The sequence below is a fragment of the Dipodomys merriami genome, unplaced genomic scaffold (genome assembly GCF_024711535.1).
Source record: "Dipodomys merriami isolate MVZ:Mamm:240054 unplaced genomic scaffold, mDipMer1.0.p SCAF_1, whole genome shotgun sequence".
Lineage (NCBI taxonomy): Eukaryota > Metazoa > Chordata > Mammalia > Rodentia > Heteromyidae > Dipodomys > Dipodomys merriami.
Window position 1 is genome coordinate 77,299,458 of NW_027202270.1, and position 17,532 is coordinate 77,316,989.

General features: G+C 44.3%; 1 protein-coding gene across 2 annotated transcripts in view; it reads left to right on the forward strand.

Annotated features, from left to right (window-relative positions):
- Positions 1 to 1,903: 1,903 nt before the first annotated feature.
- Tmem163 (transmembrane protein 163) overlaps positions 1,904 to 17,532 on the forward strand; it is a 226,916-nt gene continuing 211,287 nt past the window's right edge. The window contains exons 1-2 of one of the 2 annotated variants that reach the window (XM_070024176.1): positions 1,904 to 2,370; positions 8,639 to 8,758. In XM_070024176.1, the coding sequence (XP_069880277.1) occupies positions 2,172 to 2,370; positions 8,639 to 8,758 (319 nt within the window). In that variant the 5' untranslated portion in view covers positions 1,904 to 2,171. The remainder of the gene's footprint in view (positions 2,371 to 8,638; positions 8,759 to 17,532) is intronic. The other variant, XM_070024185.1, reaches the window with a different exon arrangement.

The window sequence follows — 17,532 nt, forward strand, 5'->3', positions numbered from 1 at the left end:
TGAGCTTTTTTTTGCTCAAGGCTAAAGCTCCATCACTTGAGATACAGTTCTACTTCTGGCTTTTGATGGTTAATTGGAGAGAAAATTCTCACAGGATTTTCCCTGCCCTGGCTGTTTTTGAACTTTGATCCTCCAATCTCAGCTTCCTAAGTATCTAGGATTACAGATTCTAGGAGATACTGATACTAGGCTACTAGTATCATTTAAAATCAAGAACAACAACAAAAACATCCAAAAACTTAAAAAATCCAGACAGGATGGGGAGAGGGAGGAGTCTTACAAAATACCTCTTAAGATTTCAACCAAAGCCTTCATCACACTATGATATAGTCTCTAGTATTCATTCATTCTTCTTCTTTTTTTTTTTTTTGTCGGTCATGGGGCTTGAACTCTGGGCCTGGGTGCTGTCCCTCAGCTCTTCAGCTCAAGGCTAGCTCGCTACCGCTTGAGCCACAGCGCCACTTCCGGCTTCCTAGCAGTTTATTGGAGATAAGAGTCTTACAGAGTTTCCTGCCCCGGCTGGCTTTGAACCATGATCCTCAGATCTCATTCTCCTGAGTAGCTAGGATTACAGGCTTGAGCCACCAGCACCCGGCCATTCTTATTCATTATTCATTCATTCTTCGTATGTAATTCTTTGATGTCCATTGGCAGGATAAACAGGAGGAACAAAATCCAGGAGGTGAAGGGATGGAGGGTTTTTAAACTATAGCTGAAGGACCATCTACTTTGCAAGACAAAACTAGATTTCATGCGGAGAAATTTTCATTGTTTTGGGCCCAGTAATCATATTCTTTTACCTCTAAAATGAGCTTTCAGACGGGAAGAAATCAGTGGTCAAAGCCAGTCAGTCAACTCACATCAATTTCAACCCAACCACCACCAAAATAAAACACAAAATAAAATGAGATCCTGGTCTTCTATCAGGTGATCTTCCCATTGCACCACGGCAAAAGCATTTAAATCCTGCCCTGATTTCCAATCGCAAGCCTAGCGGAAATGAGCACGGAAACCGGTTACTATTTAGAAAACAGGATGGATTCCTTTAAATGAGGAATTGGCATTTTGGAGTCCTCAGATTAAATTTAGACACTGATATAAACCTAAAGATGAGATCTTGTTGATGCTATGAAATATAAATTCAGCCTGTGAAGCGGCAGGTTTCCCGCTGCGCCTCTCTGGGATTCAGGGGAGCAGGCGCACGGGGTAGGTTGCGGCACAGCTGGCCAGACCCGCCTGGCCGTGCAAAGGGGACCACTAGCTCCCTGCGGTCAGAGACAGACTTTTGGGTTAGGCTTCGACTTGAGTCCGGGATCCCGGGTGTTGGGAGCAAGAAATGAATCGGTAGGAAAAGGCCCAGGGAGAGTCACAATGGGGAACTCCGGGCATCTGCTAGAGCGCTTGCTGGTCCAACAGAGACTCCATCCCTAGGCTAGCTGGTGATCCAGGGAAACTGAGGGCAGAGTTAAAGCATTTCAAGAGTACGCGATCAACCGCAGACTTGGGGGTGGGCCGCTGAATCCCGTTTCCTGGAGATGAGGGTGGCGGCCTAGGCAGGCGGAGACCCGTACAGTCGGAAGCCTCGAGAGGCTCAGCAAGAAAAAAGATGCCAGATGAGGGGCGCTGCCCGCTCGCCTGCCCACGAGAGGCCACTGACCGGCCTCGAGGAACGCGGAGACATCGGGTCCGCCGGGCTCTCCTGGGCACCAATCCGCAGCGCGCCTGGGGCGCGCCCCTTGTCACGCCCTCGCCAAGCCGCGCTGGAGCCGCCCGGGATTCCCAGGCCCCCAGTGGTCCCGTGATCTCAGCGTACCCAGTCTGTCTGGGTCCCTCCCTCTTCACGCACCTGGGTGCCCTGATCCAGGTGCTCGGGTTCGGGGGGGGGGGACCTCGGGGCGGGTTCCTGCCCGTCCGCACCTGCCCCCAGAGGCGGGGCGCGTGGCGACAGCGCGGCCTCAGCCTCGCCACCAGCCTCGCTGGCCTGCGGCTCTCAGACCTGCCCCCTGCCCCCGCCTGCGAGCACCTCCACTCCGCCGCGCCCGCCCTCCCTGCCTCCACGCGGTCGGTCCACCCGTCCCTCCTCCGCCCGAGCCGCGGCGGCTGGCACTTCTGACTTCAGTCCCCGCCGCATTCATCGCCGCCGCCGCCCTTGGGATCTGGAGCTCCGCGCCATGGAGACGGCCACTGGCAGTGAGCGCGGGAGCCCCCCGGGCCCCGCAGTGCCGCCGCCCCGGGGCCACGCGCCCTTGGCTGCCGCCTCTTGCCCAGGCGGGCTGAGTCCCCCGGCGCGCGAGCCGCCGCAGCCGGAGGAGGAGCGGCAGCCGCGGATCAGCGAGAGCGGCCAGTTCAGCGACGGACTGGAGGACCGAGGTGAGCGGGCACCGCCCCTGGCCGGGGCCCCTTCCCCGGGCCGGGCCCGCGCGGCAGGATGACTTTCGGTCCCGCCTCTCCCTGCTCTGGGGTAGGACCTAGACAGGTGCGGGGCTCCGCGTCTGCGAGGAGCTAGGGGGTGGGGGGCGCCGAGCCCGGACTTCCCGGCCAGGGCGCAGCCCCACCTCCCGCGGTCCGCACGGCCTCGGCGGCGGCGGCGGCTCCTCCGATCCCCTCCAGGGGCCCCGGCCAGCCAGGCTCGCGCCCTCCTCTCGGCTGTCCCCGAGCCTTCCGGCGCGCACTGGAAAAGTTTGCGGGAGCGGGTGTTTGGCCCCGGGAGCGCTTGGCTCCGGGGGGGTGGGGGACTGAGGACCCCGCTCAGCGCGATCGGACCCGGGTTCGAGGCGTCGTCTTTTGTGATTCCCGATCCTGGCTCTGCGGATCACCCGGGAAAACTTCCCTCGGGCCAGGTGTTTCTCCCGATGGCCGCGGATCTGATGCTAGCACCAGGAAGGGTTAACTAAAGGGAGCTCGCTCGATCCTGACCTGCTTCTGGATTTGGGTGGGCCTGGGCCCGACCCCTCCTGGGGTCACAGTGGTCACTGCCCTGTCTCGTGATGATGGGGCCCGAGGGCTGTGACGTTTGCGTTCGGGCTACAACCTCATCTGGATGGGTGCCACTGAAACCCGGTGCTTCCCGGACAGCGCGTCTCCAGCCCTCGGGAACCCCTTCCCGCACACCGGCCGCAGACCCCCCGCACAAATCCGCCTCCTGGGGGGACAAACTCTACCTTTCGCCTCCTTTGAGTTGTCCTCCTGGGGCAGGAGGATTCCCTGGTCCCTTCCCGCGTGTCAGCCCTTTTCCATCCCGCCCTCGTTCCTTTCGACTTGGATCCCTAGCGGACGGAGCCGGCTCCTGATCGTAGCTACCTACACCTTTCCTGGTTTCCAAACGCCCTCCCCGACCCTCGCAAAGAATCAATGGCTCTGCTACTAATCCTTGCAGCCCAGAGGTGGGGGGGGTGAGGGGTGGGGAGGGGGGTGGCTTTTGACACCTCCCTTTTCTTGATATCTTCATTTTGTCGGTTGTGGAAGGTTTGTGTATTTTCGTCTTAGCAGGTTTCTGTCCTATTCTTAGAATCTCCTGTACATTTTAATTTTTTTTTTCGTATTGGGATGCACGATCTCTTTCTCCTCAGAAATTCCGAAGTGTAGCTTGTGGAAATAGGATAAACGTGGAAAGAGCGGTTCCCAGGCGCAAATGATGGAGCTGCTCCAGTTGCAACGAGTTCTGCACCTCTGGTGCAGTTTCTCCTGTGTTCTCACAGAACTGCAAAGCCTTTGGGGGCCCGGGACTGGTGACCTCACTAGCACCCAGCCAAACCTGTCACTTTGCATTATAGGGTGTGTAAATGACTTCGGCCCTGAAACGAATATTAAGATTAAACATTTTTTTTTCTATTGAAGAAGGAAGCCCAGCTTGAGCTGAATTTTGTAGCATTGCAGGTCATCTGTAAGACCTGGCCTTTTCTCCCCGTCCCAGAAAATGATGGGAGGGGAAAAAAGAGCAAGAGTCGGTTAATATTTAGCAGTCCACGCACAAGTGTAAAAAAAAAAAAAGTCTTACTGAATTCATTCCTAAGGTTACTTGCTAGTGGTCAACTGAATTTCATTTTCCATTATATTGCCTCCTGAAAGCATTCACTGTTCATAAACTGTCTTAGTGTGAAAGCATTGCATATCACACACAGAGTCTCTGTTAGGATGAATCCTGCCCACCAAGGAACCCAGTGCCTGGTGCCTTGGCGAGCTAGCTAAGTCAGTGTGACATTCTTTTGTTTGATCCACTTCTGATCGCAAAGAGTTAATAATGATAAGGGAATCATTTTGGTTAAATAAATTAGAAGGTTACCTGGGGAGGTTTTTGTATTTGTGTTAATTTTTTTCTTATGGGGCTTCATCTTTGCAGAATTGATTTTTGATATCCCTTGAGAACGGTTTGAATGCTGTGACCTCTTTCTTAATGGTGCTAGGGACCAGAAAGAGGAAACCTCTGCAGTCACCTGCTGTGCGGTTCTCCATCCTGCCAGGGCTGGCTTTCTTCTACTCAAATACTTATTGGTTATAAGGGGGGGGGGGTTCCTCTTGATAGCTACTGACAGTTAGCTGTCTCTTATGTGCTAATGTCTTTCTGATCTATTAGGACCCTATTGAAGACTGCTTCGAACTCCAATCAAAGTCTAGCTTTATAATCCAGTGTTTGGAAACATACTCCCCTTAGAAGGGCTGGTTCCCAGAAACCTAGCTAGCTCAGAATGTCGGTCATTATGGTGCTATTTCCTTCAGTCTTTTGTTCAGGGAGCTCGGTGGTTTAAGATATGTAGGGATTAATACTTCTTTCCCTTCCCTTTATAGCTAATAGAAATTCCTCTTCTTGTAGAGAACTAAAAACAGTTTTTTTTTAAAAAAAGAGAACACAGTGAAAATCAATTGATACAATTATGTGCATCTACCCCAATAGAGGGTCAACCCAACATGAATAAAATCATATGCTTGGTATTGTCATGTAAAATTGTAAATTTGAGTGAGGTTAGAAATGTAAATGTGGAGGCCACCTGTGCTTAGGAGGGTCCCAGACCTGCATACAGATCTGAAGCCTTAATTCCTATGGCACAGTTCTGCCTCTCCAGGCTATTTCACTTCTTCTTCTGAAGCACAGCTTCTTGGAAACTTCAGGGAATTCTCATCACATCTTTGTGGCTTGTGAGTGTGAGTGTGCATGCATCCAGCATGGGTGTAGAGATAACTGTGTATAGACCATTCATTTAGTCTGGGCTTTTGTAAGTCATCATATTCCCCTTTAAGAAGAAAATGTTTTCCATTTGGCTATGTTTTTAGGTAGGAAAACCAGTGGGAACTAAATAAAGATTGGATAGAAATGGGGGATATTCTTCTTTGGAGTAGTTTTCCCATTGCAGTTACTTCATTAAATTAAAAAAAATTTTTTTTAAGTGGGGAAGGCACCGAAGAACACATTGGGGCAAGAACCTCTATCCCATTGCTGATAGAACCCAATGTCACTGTAGCAGGTAACAGAGCCAGGAGGCTCTCATCTGTCTGTTGCTGGGAATGCTGACCCTTGGTGGGTCAGGTCCACATGTGTGGTCAGGACCGGGTATTCTTGAAAGCAGCTGACTTGGAAAGGAAAAAATATGGCATTTGGCAAATGGAAATCTTAGGCCATGGTTGTTAACCTTTTTTTTTTTTTTTAATAAGTTTTTTTTTTAATCGTGAAAATACGGTACAGAGAGGTTACAGTTACATGAGCAAGGTAATGAGTACATTTCTTATCCAGCACTGTTGCCTCCTCCTTTGTTTTTTCCCTACCATCCCTTCCCTCCCACTTCTTCAGCTAAACCCCCCCTTCCCTTCCACCTAAATTGTAAAGTTCATTTTTCTACATAGCGTCGTATATATCTCATTTTGCAATGGCTCCACCTGTATCCCTATTTAAACAGTTTTTCCCCTTCCCCTCCCCAAATTATACCAACATCAAATACAGTGAAAACAGGGGTTATACCGTGGGGGAGGGACATACAAAGCAACAACAAAAAAAATCACATGGTACCTTATAAATACATTAGAAACAATAGCAAGGAAGAAAAAAACCACTTGCATCCCTATCTTGGGGTTCATTTCGCTTAACATGATCTTATCTGACCTTACCTTTTGGAAAACTACTTCTAAAAGAACTCTTCCTTGCATTTACTCTTTTCTCACCCTGTAGCTAAAACCCTTGGATATTTGCAACCAAAATACATAGCAAATGAACCACTTATTTGAGTTTGAACATAAAGATTACAAATTCATTTCTCTTGGCCAGGATGAAAGGAAGATTTTTTTTATACTTAATCTGGGAAAAGGAAAATAAATGATCAGGGGTGTGTGTGAGCTGCTTCTAAATTATAGCTTCACTTGGGTGAAAGTAGTTGAAAATCTCAACTCAGTACCTGAGGAATAAACAAAGAATGACTTCCTGTATTTTCACCTTTAGGGTGGAATTTAACAGGAGAGATGTTTTTTTTGTGTTTGGTTTTTCCCATCTAGATGCACTTATGAAGGAAGATTTTGGGAAAACTGTACAGTGAGATGGTGGAGATAGAGATAATATTTCCTGTTCTCACCCACAGGTGACAGCCCGCAGGTTTCAGTTATTTAACAATTATTCTCTGGGCTGTGAACAGAGTTCACTAAGCAGCCTTCCCTACATTCCTGTTTGTTCAGGGCCTGTTCAGGGATGCTTGTGGCTAGGTTATAAATGGAACTAAGGAATTTCTATGGTGTATTTGTTTTTTATATATTTCATATATATGGGCAGAATGCATTTTTTTTTGGCACTGGTGGAGGCTCAGAAAATGAGTCTAGCACGTTGAAATGCTGAGGACTCTGACTTTAAGGATCTTGAAAGGTGTTAGAAAGCACTGTCTCTTCTGATCTCCTGCCCTTCTTCCTCCTGGTCCTCCTTTTATCCCAAGGCAGTCCATAGAAACTAGAATTCTTCTTCCCCAAGGTGGCTCATAGAAAGCAGAACTTCCTCACAGAGTATCATAAAAACTTAGAAATATTACCCTAACTTCTCTTTTCTTTTCTGTGTAAGGGCTGATCACAGAGATCTCTGACCTCCCTTGTTTAATAGCAGGTCAATCACAAGACCCTGATTCCAGAAGTGATTATGCCCCATACCAAGAAGGGAATAGACAGACAGGCCTTGCTCAGTTTCCCTTTGAAGTTTACTACTATTTAATCATACTATTTCTTCAGTACAATCCTTTTTTTTTTCCCATCAAACCTAAGCATAAAAATAGCTCTCCCTGTATATTTGGGTCTTCATTTCTGAAGGCTCCCATGTCACATCAAACTAATACATTTATTGTGCTTTTTCTCCTGTTAACCTGTCCCTGTGCTGTACATGTGTCAGCCTTGTCCCTTATTATGGGCAAAGATAAGTACCACGCCCTTTCTGCCCTGTAGCAATTAGAAGCATAGTGTGGGGCCAGTGAGACAAATGAGGTGATGCATAGGTGTGCTATGCCTTACACTGTGGCATTTTCTAAAATGGGCCCCTAAGCTTTGATGACCAATTTTTTCTTTTTCTGAAGCTGGTGTGAAGAGGTTGTTCAGCCTCTGAGAGGAATGTTGTGTAGCCAGAGCTGGTATAATGACCTTCTGCTTAGATAGAATGCATGGCTGAAAATTTGATTCTCTCTGCAACTAAGAAAATGCATTCTAGGGGGTGACATTGTCCAAAAAGAAATGCACTCATTAGCTGACTTATGTAACTGTAATCCCTCTGTACACCACCTTTATAATAACGATAAAAAGGTGAATAAAAATAAAATGCATTCTATGACGAATTTTCAAAGGAGAAGAAAGAAATAAAGAAATATAAATCATCAAGTCCATTCTGACCCCAGGCAGTTAAAGCTTGAGCATTGCCTGGGTGTTGTCACAATGCAATGTACAGGAGACAAAAAGAAAATGTATTTATGTTACCAGATGGCCTGTCTAGGAAGCTACCCTGGCTTTAGCAGGTCTACTCTACTTTAATATCCTGAGAACATTTTGGTATGTGCTTGGTACAAGGAGAAGAAGGAAGAAAAATATGTCATATAATTTGGGCCCAACAGCTACTGTCAGTTGTGGTTAAATGGTCCATTTTCTACTGTTAGTTGTTAGGTGGTACAGGGAGGATACTTACAGCCCATGATTCTTTGCTTTCGGTAGAATCCAGTTCTGCAATTGAAGATGTGCTGGTGGGTCTAGGCAAATCAGTGCCACAGCCAAGGAGCCCAATTCCTTAGTAACTGCTGTGCTGTTTGAACCAAATGGCCTTGTTGGATGGAGCAGCTTCTACCTGAGCCAAGTAACTTAGTGCAGGGATGAGGGAAAGGCCTGGTGTGGCACATCAGGGAGTGGTGGGATGTATGGTATTCTGCCAATGAGGCCAGTTGCTGTCATTCTGTAGAAATCCATGCCCCATATTGCCAGAGCCTGTGCTTTTTTTTGAGGGATGGCAGAAAGCTTGATTTTCATGTGAAACCTCCTAATTGTGAAAACACAGTATGTGCCAAACAAAAACACATCTTGGCCCACGGGCTGTCAGTTTGTAATCTTTGGATAAGAAATTGTAGCTCTGGCTGTGGGTTTCTTAATAAGGAAATATCTAACTTCCTTTTCTCCTTGTTTTCTTTTGTTTTGTTTTGGTCAGGCTTACTAGAAAGCAGCACCCGGCTGAAACCTCATGAAGCCCAGAACTACAGAAAGAAGGCATTGTGGGTCTCCTGGCTTTCCATTATTGTCACCCTGGCCCTTGCAGTGGCTGCCTTCAGTGAGTATCAGGAATCTTGCTGATCGATATGGGCTGGTGTTGCCTGTCTTATTCTCTAACCCCTGTGGGATATGCTTTTGCTTTTAGTTGACTATTATTGATGAGTGAATTTTTTTTTAGATGGTAAGCTAGTCAAGGTACTTATAAATTAGTAAGATGGCTTCTCTCTCTGCTGAGGGAGAAGATATTATGAAAAAGAGATAGAGCCGTACTGAGAGCCTTGGCACTCATCAGTATGCAGGATTGTGGAAGTAGATGTGGTTGCCAGTGGAATAGTGAAAATAGTCTCTTGGTGGATGCTTTCAGCTCGGGCTGACATGTGACAATATATATCCTTGAGATTCGTATTTTGAGCCTAATGCAACAAGATGAGTGCAATATTGCAGTGAGCTCGAACTCTGCCTCACCCCCGTTGTATCTTGCAAAAGGTTTGGAATAAAATCGCACATCCATTTTTGAGAAAGAAAAATGGAAGGGCCTTCTCTTAAGTTTTCAGTGGTCACAGAAATGAAAGAATTCATTACAATCAAGGGAAACAAAAGTGGAACCATTCCTGCCTATAGAAAATCCTATTTGGGAATTAGGAAGCTCGCTGACATGTGTTTTCTTGGGGAGCATTTGCAGCCTGTGGAAATATGCATGTACTCTTCTTATTGATTGAGCAATGGTTCATAAACATAAGCAGGGACAACTACAGCTCAACCTTGATAAAAAAAACCATAGGATTTTTTGTTGTTGTTGTTTTTCTTTATTATTTTTGTTTTTAATGCTTAGAAAAAGGGAAATATCTTTTGTGTTTTGTGATACATTTATACTAACACTAGGACCTGAATTCTATAGAATAATAACAAACATCATATAAGGCATCTCAGAGCAGGAGGAGAATGGACTGTAACTATTAGAAGCTCTGGTTCTGTGTATGTTATTTAAAATTCTATTCTGCCAGGTTAGGTCTGCTGCTGGAAGTTGAAATTGGATCCCAAGAGAGAATATTAGAATTTGACCAAATGCTCCCTTCAAAAGTGGGCATATATTACTTGAAGCAATTCATATTGGAAACACCATGCCATATCTTGGCTCTAAAGAAAAAAAAAAACTCCAGCATTTAGAAGCAGAGGGTAATGCATTTCAGAGAATAAACATTTACCAGTGAGCCAGAAATCTAATCAAGAGGAATTCTGATCCTTGAAAACAGCTTCTCCCTCCCCTCTCTCCCCCCCCCCCCCCCATTTTAATGTTGAAACAAGAATAACAAGCCCCTGATGTCCCTGGAGGGTAATTTGGCAGTGGTGGCTGGTAGGGGACTCAGGATTTGACACGGTAATTTCCATATGTAAAGAAAAGAGGAATGGGATGAAGGGAGGCGATTTACAGATGGAATAATAGTTACTCAGCCCTGGCCTTGTGCCCTATAAGCTGTTATGACTTTATCCTATGAGTGTTTGAAAGGAGGCCCTGAGCAAGAAGAAGTCAGGAGAGAACCTTCCTTTAAGGGAATACTGTCACATTTGATGTTTAAACTTCATAATTGGGAGAACTTACGAGGAAATTTTGGCTTTCCATGTTATCTTAAAAATGTCCTGTTTTCTTTAATAGGAAATGGCATGTATAATGCACACAAAGAGCTAGGATTTCCTTTTCCTTTTGAAAATGATTACACCCCATTATTTCAGCAAATATTCGATTTAACCTATCTGACTTCTTGCCTGTAAATATGAACATTGATGTAGCATATCATGACCTGTGTTCTTTTCTATAATCCAGTCAGTTCATTTTCAAATTTCCTTGTTCTGATTAATAAACCAAAACCTGAAGAAGATGAATTATAGTCTTCCCCATTTTAACTCTAGAGTAACTTCACACTGTGCATGCGCGCGCACGCGCGTGTGTGTGTGTGTGTGTGTGTGTGTGTGTGTGTGTGTGTGTGTGTGTGTGTGTGTATGTTTCAGTTATTAAACCCTTGGGCTGGTCTCTGATTATGTTTATAGGATTGTTGCTTTACCGTTTAGTTTCCTCAATATATTTAGAACATGAAATGTATAAAATCTCTCTCAAAGTGTCATTAACATGTTGGTTGATATTTGTGGTAAACTTTCCATAAGTTAAAATGGGAAGAAAACAAGCAGAAATTAAACTCATAGAAAAAATAAACAGAAATTCAGCAAATTTGAAGTTACATTTAAATTAGTATCTAAAGGAAAATTGTACATTCCATAAATGGCAATTATTTTTCAGGAGTGTTGTAAGTAGTGTTAATTTGATTAAAGTATATTATATACATGCATGTAACTGTCACAATGAATGCCCTTATACAATAGTTTACAGTAATAAAAAAATAGAGTATCACAAGAACACTCTGCTTTCCCCCTCCCCTCACCTCCATCAGAGAACTCATTGGACTGTGTGCTTTTGTTTATGCATGCATGGATGTATGTGTGTGTGTGTGTGTGTGTGTGTGTGTGTGTGTGTGTGTGTGTGTGTGTGTATGTGTGTGTGTGTTGTCAGGGTCTGTTAATAATGGTGAAGAGAAAGGCATTGTATTTATGGTCATGTCTTTTTTCTGTTTGGCAGTAAAAGAAGGGGTGAGCAAATGACCCACCCTCAAATGGGATCAGTACTCAAGAATGTTATAAATTTGTCTCACTTTTCTTTTTAAGGTTAGGTGGAAGAGGAACAGTTATTAAAAAATAATAAAGTTTACCTAATAGTTTAGGCTTAGGTTCCATCTATTTTTTTTAAACTGTTTCAAGTTTTGAGACCTTAGGCTACCTCTGGACTTTTTCTTGCTGAGTGCAGGTAGGGTGCTTTCTTGTGATATTTAGGTATACACCTACTGTGACCAGTTGGAATTCTGAATTGCCCTTTTTCTATTTATTTGTAGATACTTTCACTCGGCCATTTCCTTAAGTGAGTGGTTTCTAAAGGACTTAATGCTAAAGCTCACTTACTCAATATCAGAGTTATTTGGAATAATTCCTCTGACTAGCTATGGATTGGTTATTCACATGTCTAGTGTAGTTTGAAAAATAAAGTGGTCTTTCAAAGTTTGTCACTTAAAAGTACATTGAATTAGATGTATACAGACTAGTTTTGCAAATACTTGGAAATAGAGTAGTTTGGCTCTGTTCCAATGATCAGCATTTGAATTTGTATCACGATTTGTATCAACAAATCCTGGAAGTAGTAGTAGTTCATCCAGGAATATTTTGGAGGGAGCCTCAGTTTGGTTTTTAAATGGATTCTGTTTATAATCAGCAAGCAGTTTGGAAAATGGCAATCCTGTTATGGACAAATGTGAAAAAGGATCTGTTTTAATCATGAGGCTAGGAAGAGAATAGAAGTTTATTCTACAGTTGAGTTTTTTCACACTGTTGATAGCTTTGTTAGGACGATTGGAGAAAATGTATTCTCTGTTTTTGAGGTTTGGGTACAAGTTAATTTTTAAGCACTTGATGCTTGTTCTGTGGGAAATGAAGATATATTTGCAACATTCTCAGGGGAAAACCATTTCTAAGATAGAGAGGTCCATTAAAGAGAGAGAGGGAGAGAGAGAAAAAAAGAGAAGAGTACTCCAAAGATCTCTGATGAGGCAGTGGGTAGTGGGGGATGTGGGCAGGAAGCTGTGAGCCACATCCTGGGGGTGTTTGGTGGGATAACTTGTTCCTTGTAAGCGTGTTCTGTGAATGATAAGCAGAAGCCAGGAGAGAGGATCAGGCCAAACTGCCTTTGGGGAACCTTGTCTTGACAATTCTCTGGGTTCTTCCTTCATATCCTTGTGCCCTATCATGTATGATCTTTCTCTGTTCTTCCTTTTTGGGCTCATCGATGCCCATTCCCCAACATCTGGCTACTGCAGCCCACAGATGCTCTTTGTGGTTCCCAATGCCACATGCTGTCTATGCCCTAATAACACCCTTTCTCTTGTCCAGGCTTATATGCCTTTGGCCCTTGACCACTACCATCATCATAACCTCCTCTTCCTCCCCTTTTCCTTGGTCTTTTGGTACAGAGTCTTGCTATTGAGCCTTAGCCAAAATTTATTTGTTTCTCCACATTAAATAAAAGGCTAGCTAGACGTTGAAGACTTATGCCTATAATCCTAGCTCCTCAGGGGACTGAGATTCAGAGGATGGGTGCTGGGCAGAAAAGTCCTCTGGACTCCATCTCTAAAATGACTAGCAAAACAGCAGGGCTAGAGGGGCAGATACAGCTAGAACATGAAGGAGCAAGCAAGCTGAGTAAGTACAAGGCCCTGAGTTCAAATCAGTATTACCGCCTCCCTCCGCCCCCACCCCCCAAGAAAAAGACTGTCTCTTCCAGGAAGCCTTCCATAGTCCTCTAGGATAATTCAAAGGTTCCTTTTCCCCTGAAGCCCCATGGACACCATAGACCAGACACTTGGCACACAATGCTTGAATCGTTTTGATATTGCTTTGTGTGCTAATATACACAGTGGGGAGGCCTCTGCCCTCTCTACTCTGTTCCTGGTTCCTGAGATAGTTGGCCTGCAGATATTAGTTGAATGGAGTCAGTATTGGCATCTCCCTCTGGAGGCTGCCATAGACATAGCAGGCTGAAGGGTATATTGTTTGCAGGTACTGATTTCAGACAAAGGCATAGTGGCCTTCTCAGGTGAATGGAAGGAAGGATGGAAGTAGAGAAAGAAGGAAGGAAGGAAAGAAAAGAAGAAGGAAAGAAGGAAGGAAGGACCTTGCAACTCTACATAGCTGGTTACAGGAGCTCATTACCTCCCCTTCTGCCCTCTTTGGTTCCCTGAGCTCCTCCCCTCTCCCTCTGCTTCTTCTTGGGCTGAGGGCTTCCCCTGCTCCTGTTCAGAGAATACATCTTGCCACAAAGAGCTGCTGTTTCCAGCCAGGCGTGGAGGCGGGGTCTCTGCAGCTGTCTGCCTGTTTGCCTCCCTTCTCAGTACATTCTTCACACAGTGTTTAATTAAAAGTGTGGCCAGGGTGTATTAATATGAGGGTGTTCTTGTCACACAGCGGTGTCAGGGACACAGGGGAGTGGGGTGATGATCCCAGCTGGGCTTTCGTTAGTCTGGGCAGGCCTCAAGGATCAAGAGTCCCCTTGACAGATTTGTGAGGCTTTCCTCTTGCCTCTGGGATCCTTTCTATGGTATTTGTTAGCCAGTTGGACAAAAAGAGGTTTTCTGATCTGCTCATGCTCCAGGCTGTGGCTTAGTTGTCTGGGAATTGTCTCTTTAAAGGTGAATTTCTGCTGTAGCTTCTTGTGGATGAGAGGTGACTTCGCAGGGTCCTGTGCTATTGTCTGAGATGTATGAATGCTGAGATTTGGAAGGAGTGTATGAAGCCAGAGGGAGGGAGAGACTTGTCTCCATAAAGGAAGCTGTTCTTCACATTCTACAACTTGTGCCTAACACCATTCTGCCTTGCAGCTGGTGAGTATATTCATCCACCTGTAGCAAGCCTGCTGGTGAAGGACACCGAAAAGCAAAGGACAGCAAAAAGCAGAACAACCTCAGAGTTCAGAGCTAAGTGGGTGACAAGATATCAAGGTAGAACAGGAAACCTACATTTCCACATTAGATACATGATATACTCAGGGAACCACATCTTTGACCTGCTAGAGAGTCAATAGCCCTCAGCAACCAACTGCCCCTAACAGAATGAGATGTGAGCTAGAGCTATTGGTGTAGAAAACTTAAGGCTGCGTGGGGGTCAGGGCTCAGTAAGAAGGTTGGGGTTATGATGTCTATATGGCTGTCATATAGGCATCATGCCCTAGCAAGCACCGGTTGTGTAGAAAAAACCAATATCCCAAATTGAGTAAATATGTTCCTTCTATGGAGGATGGTTCCAGCGGAGGCTGCAACCCTCACAGCTCCATTCCTGGCCGCTGGGGAAGTGATAGTGTGGACCTTCAAGAAGGATGCAGCAGACGATCCATGGCCTTTACCTTAGGGATACATACCCTACTTTGCCTGAGAACCCCTCCTATTATCTCAGTTAATCTTGAGATATTAATATGGATGAGGTCATAGGGTATAAATAACCCCAGAGTACCAGAAAGAAACAAGGTCTCGAATGACACTCCACTCAAAATGAGCTTCCAGTCTAGCATTGGAAAATGCATGAGAATCTGGGCACTGTTGTCTTACACCTGTAATATTAGCTACTCAGGAGGTTGATATCTGAAGATCACAGTTTGAAGCTAGCTTAGGCAGCAAAGTCTGTGAAACTCTTATCCCTGATTCACTAGTGAAAATCTGCAAGTAGATTATAGCTCAAGGATCAACATACCAGCCTAGAGTAGAAAAAGCCAGCCAGCCAGCCAGCACAAGGCCCTGAGTTCAAATCCCAGTAAACACACACACACACACACACACACACACACACACACACACACACACACACACACACACACACACACAGAAAATGTCTGAGAAAATATTTTCTCACAATTCTCACAATTGAGAATCACAGCCAGCATGATTAGAAGCGAATTCCAGAAATCTATAAAAATATTATGTAAACATATTGCAGATGTTTAAATTAAATAATCAAAGTAAAACACATGAAAGGACATAAAAAGAGGAAGTAGAAAATTACCAAGTAAATACATTTTTGTATTAGTATTGAAACTCAAACATGCATGTAATTATAACAAGGTTATGAACTACAACTGTCCCTCTTCTCCCCTACCAGAAACTACCTTATCTCGGTAGTTAAATCTCTATATACTTATATAAACACTAGGCTATTCTAATTCTTGGAAATTTTCAAGTTCAGGCAATCTTTGTTGACTTCTTCAGGTGTAAGAAATATTTTTTCTTTTACCCCGGCCTCACAGAAACATTCTGACTTCCTGAAACTTCCATGCTTGAAGTATTGCTTTCATTATTATGACTATTCAAATCCTGCCCACTATGCCTTCTGGTGATTGCCGACTGCTTTTTTTCTTGAAATTAATTTTTTTTCCTTGAGTTCTCTCTATTTGTATGCTTACTTTTCTATGAATTCACTTCTACATGAACTCAATGCAGTATTCTTCTTTTTAACTTCAACTTCTGTGTGATGGATGCAGAGATAATTGTATTTCTCCTTTGGAACTATTGTGTCGCCTTGATTGTGTTGTTCTTTGTACCTGGTGTGTACCACTATATCCCAGCATCTTCTTTAAACACTTTTGTGGGATTTCTTTCTTTCTTTTTTTAAATTTAGTTTTAAAAATCATCATTATGATTATGATTGTTTTGGTCATGGGGCTTGAACTTGGGGCCTAGGCTCTGACCCTGAGCTCTTTTGCTCAAAGTTACCCTCTACCAGTTTGAACCACTGTTATACCAGAATTCCATCATGAGATACAGAGAAGCCACATTTTAAGTGGTCAAATCGGGTCTTTAGTAGAAAGCCAGCAACTGTGGGCAGACACATGTCCCTTAAACTCTTGCAGCCTCAAATACACTTAACACCTAGGAAACTGAGCCATGAGAATAGGAGAGTAAAGAAAGAGTAGAAAAACAATCCCAACAGAGTAGATCAACTCCAATGGAAGAGGGTTGTCATGGTGACCTGAAGAGAGTCAGGAGACATGGGGCATGATGCAAAAAAAAAAAAAAGGCTGCTGAGCTGGTTGGGGCCTAAATAGGGTCATGGTCAAGGGGTAGGGTCACAGATGTCAAGGGGTAGGGTCACAGATTGCTTCAGAGTCTCAGAGTTCACGGCATAGGACTGGCAGGTCCCGGAACCTATTGTCTAACTCCCTGCCCCTGCCTCTAGGAATTCGGGCATGCCTATCACCTAAGGGTGGGACTTTACCTTCATCCACCAAAAAGACAAGATGGCACTCCTTAAACCCAATTCTCTATCATCCACCATGTTGTCAAGATGGTACCAGCTAGACAGTATCCATATTTCACCACAGCACCACTTTTGTTTTTCTGGTGGTTAATTAGAGATAAGAGTCTCATGGACTTTCTTACCTGGGCTGGCTTTGAATCACAATTCTCAGATGTCAGCCTCCTGAGTAGCTAGGATTACAGGTGTGAGCTACCAGTGCCCAGCTTCTAAACATTATTTTTAAGTGGTTGTACAATGGAATTTCCATTTGACATTCATTGATCAAGGTGCATTGTGTTTTTCTTATTGGACTCCCTTTTTCATGGATATCAAATTTTTCTCTTCTCTAGCTTACCCTGTGACTTATTTTCTTTTAGCTCCTCAGGAAGGGGTGCAGGGAGATGTAACTTTCAAGCCATGCATGTACTGGCTGAAATGTCTGTAATGTATCTTGACACTTGATTGATGACTGATAGAAAAAATTTCAGTAGGAAATAATGTTCCTTAAAAAGCATTATGAAGGTTTTTTCTTCATACTGCTGTAGTTTCTAATGTTGCTTTTTAAGTATTAAGTTATTCTGAGTGCTAATGTTTCATGTGGGACTTACAGTGGAGGTCACTGTCATCTGAACATGTCTTAACTTTATGTTGCTTTGTATTTTGGTTTAAATTTCCTCAAATTTTCCTACCTTTGTATTTTTTAAATTTCCATTATTGAGCATTTTTCTTAGTTGTCTGAATGTGTTTCTTTACGGGAATGGGGAACTTCTGGCATACAGCCATCAAACTCATTTGGTACATGGTTTTCAGTTCATGGCAGACATGAATGCTTCTCCTTGGTTGTGGCCATCTGCCTATATTTATAATTTTGTATGGCCCCTATTGATGTTGTAAATATCTAAATGGCCCTTCATAGAAAAAGGATTGACCAATCCTTCTCTAACTCTTGTCTTAAAT